Source organism: Aethalodelphis obliquidens, unplaced genomic scaffold (assembly GCF_003676395.1).
Source record: "Aethalodelphis obliquidens isolate GAN/ISIS:26980383/991018 unplaced genomic scaffold, ASM367639v1 scaffold51, whole genome shotgun sequence".
NCBI classification, from domain to species: Eukaryota; Metazoa; Chordata; class Mammalia; order Artiodactyla; family Delphinidae; genus Aethalodelphis; species Aethalodelphis obliquidens.
The window spans coordinates 2,634,200-2,636,920 of record NW_020837995.1 but is presented as its reverse complement, the minus strand read 5'-3'; the positions used below and the strand labels follow the sequence as shown (position 1 = coordinate 2,636,920).

General features: G+C 63.3%; 1 protein-coding gene across 2 annotated transcripts in view; it reads left to right on the top strand.

Moving 5' to 3' along the window:
- The first annotated feature begins 828 nt into the window (after positions 1 to 828).
- GREM1 (gremlin 1, DAN family BMP antagonist) overlaps positions 829 to 2,721 on the top strand; it is an 11,710-nt gene continuing 9,817 nt past the window's right edge. Inside the window, exon 1 of one of the 2 annotated variants that reach the window (XM_027083796.1) lies at positions 829 to 990. Coding sequence is in view for 1 of the 2 variants with exons in the window: in XM_027083794.1 (XP_026939595.1) it covers positions 1,459 to 1,655 (197 nt within the window). In the remaining variant the exon portion in view is untranslated. Of the gene's footprint in view, positions 991 to 1,149; positions 1,656 to 2,721 lie in introns of those variants that run through there. The other variant, XM_027083794.1, reaches the window with a different exon arrangement.

Here is a 2,721-nt window from a genome sequence, read left to right as displayed (position 1 = left end):
TACGGAAAACCTCTTCTCTCCTAGCGACTGTTCTCTCCCTTTTAAAAATGGCTCAGGAATGAAAGGCTTGATTTTCCATCTTAGATTTTTTAGGGTCCTTTTAGGTTTATTCTGCCCCTCGTTACTCCCTCCTGTACACTCACACCCGAGGCCGCCGGCATCTGGGCTGAAAGAACCCGTGGCGGGCGAGGAGAGGAGGGTGTCATATTGGCGACAGGCTCCTGCTGGCGGCCGGCGAGCCCGCCGGGGTTAACGGGGGCGCAGGGGTCAGCGCCCTCGAAGTTGGGGGCCTCGGGCGGAGCCGCACCAGAGCCGCGGCGACCGCTCAACCAGAGCGCCTTGCAGTCGCGCTCCGTCCACGGGGAAAGGATCGCCTAATTGGTCGCGATCCCACGGAGGTCTTGCTCTTCCCGGGGCAGTCTCCGGGACCGAGAGCGTCGCGGGGCCGACGCAGGCGGAGCGGAGCCGGCGAGAGGAAAAGCCCAGGCCTGGGGCAGAGGAGGAATGAGGGGCCGGGAGCCGGGGGGATTTCCTCCCGCGCTTCCCCCTCCAACGGGAGCGGAAAATGTGATTTGCTGTGCATTCCAGGCGCGGTTCCCTGGGGTGACCTCTCCCAGCCGGCCTGGGCGGGGGGAGCAGACAAAGAGGCGAGGCAGGCGGAGAGGGGACCCCGCGGGGAGGCAGGAGGGGTGCGGGGGGCGGGGGCAGTACCGGGAAAGGGGGCGGATAGCGGGTCCCGCGGCGGCGGCGGCGCCTGGCCAATGGAGAGGCGCGGCCCCGGGCGCCGCGCTCCGCCGCCGGCATTTAAACGGGAGACGGTGCGATGCCCCGCACTCGGTGCGCCCTCCGCGGACCGGGCGACCTAGTGTGCAGCAAGAGCGGTGCTCTCTGTCCCGCTGACCCCGCGCCGAGCCCGGGCGGCTCGTGCCGCGGCCGCACACCGCGCCACGCGTCGAGAGCGCAGGCCCCGAAGGCCCGCAGCACTGACAGGTGAGCGCGGAGGCGCGGACGTTTGTGTGTGTGTGTGTGTGTGTGTGTGTGTGTGTGTGTGTAGGGGTCGGCAAACGACTGCCGCGTCCCGCTCCGTGCAGACTTGCCGTAGCCCTTCGTGAGCGCAGGCCGAGGCCCCGCGATCCCTGGGGTGAACCCTGAAGAACCATCGCGGGGTCTTTCGTGCCAAGGTCTTGGCTGCCATGACCTCACCTTGCGCGGTCTGCAGGGCAAGACTGGGAAAGAGGATGTCAAGAGCAAGAGCCCCGCATCCCAGTTCCACCTCCCGGAGCTCCGCTAATAACGCTTCTGGTGTGTTTGGCAGCCGCGCTTGCCAGTCGCGTCCGCTGGGTGAGGGCGCAGAGTCCGTGAGTCCAGAGCGCAGGAGCAGAGGGATAATGAGCGAGCGGGAGCAGTGAGGCGCTGCGGGGACCTTCAGCTCGACCGCAAACGCCGGGGCAGGTTGCAATGAGAGGGTCCCATTTGTTTGAGGCGGGGCGCTGGGTCTGGGGACTTTCGGGGCGCGCACGTCGGAGGGCCGTGAGTGATCCTGCCGTGAGGTGGTGGATCCTGAGAATCAGCGATGCATTTGCCTCTCCCCAAGATGGAGACTCATGCAACAGCGGAGCTGCGGAGTTCCGCCGTGGCGGAAACCCAAGGGTCAGGTAACTGGACAGCTGAAGTGAGGTGCGCGGTCCCGGACGCCTAGTCCCGCGAGCCCGCGGTGCTCACACAGCAAACACCGCACACACTGCGCGCTCGTGCGCGCTGTTTCCTCTTCTAGGCTTCTCCCTGCCCCATGCGCTTCTCGGCTGAACCGCGGACGTCCGGGCAATGGGCAGTGACAACTTGCCGGGTCCCACTTGTGCGGGTACCCTTTAATTTGTGTCCGAGAAGCCCCTGCCTCACCTCGCCGCGCCTTCCTAGAGACGGACTAGGCGGGACTGGCGGAGGGAGGCTGGTCCCCGGGCTTGGACGCCCAGGTCATCCCTCGTCCTCCCCCGCCACTTTGCTGACCCCTCTGCAGCTCACGGAGCAAGGCAGGCGGGCGGTGGGGTGTCGGGGCCGTCACCTTGCCGGCCGGAGTTACTTGTAGATTTCTGGCTTAGGAAGAACAGACGCGCCACCGCTCTGGCTTGGCATTGTCTTCGGATCCCAGCTCTGCCTTGGGGGCGCCCCAGCCTGGCGTTTCCCCGCGCAGGGCTCTGGTGATGGCCCCCCGGGCGAGGCAGGGGGCAGACAGGAGCCTCTCCAGTGAAGCCCTTCCAGCGCGCCCAGAGCTGGCTCCCCAGTCAAATCTGGGTGCGCTTTCTCCTCTTTTAGACAGAAATATAGCCTCGAAGTTAGGGGTTAAAAATCTCTTCTTAAATGTTACAAGGGCAGAGAGGCGACCATCGGTAGGTAATTGGATCTCCCGCTGGAAAGAGCAGATCCAAGCGGTGTGCGCGTCTGTTTATGTTCCCCTTCGAGATGGTGCCAGGACACGAGTTGATTAAAACAATCTACTGTGTTAAGTGGGTCACCAGGGACTTAAGCTGTCCCAGGGACCCCAGAGTAGTGGCTTCCTTTTGGCTGTACATACAAGTTAAATAAATAGCGGAGAAGAGGTTAAGATAACCCTGAACCCAGGGTGAGGAGTCTTCTTTCACCCAGGGCTTTCCACTTTCCAGCACCCTCTTTTTCCCTTTCTTTCTTTCTTTCTTTCTTTCTTTCTTTCTTTCTTTCTTTCTT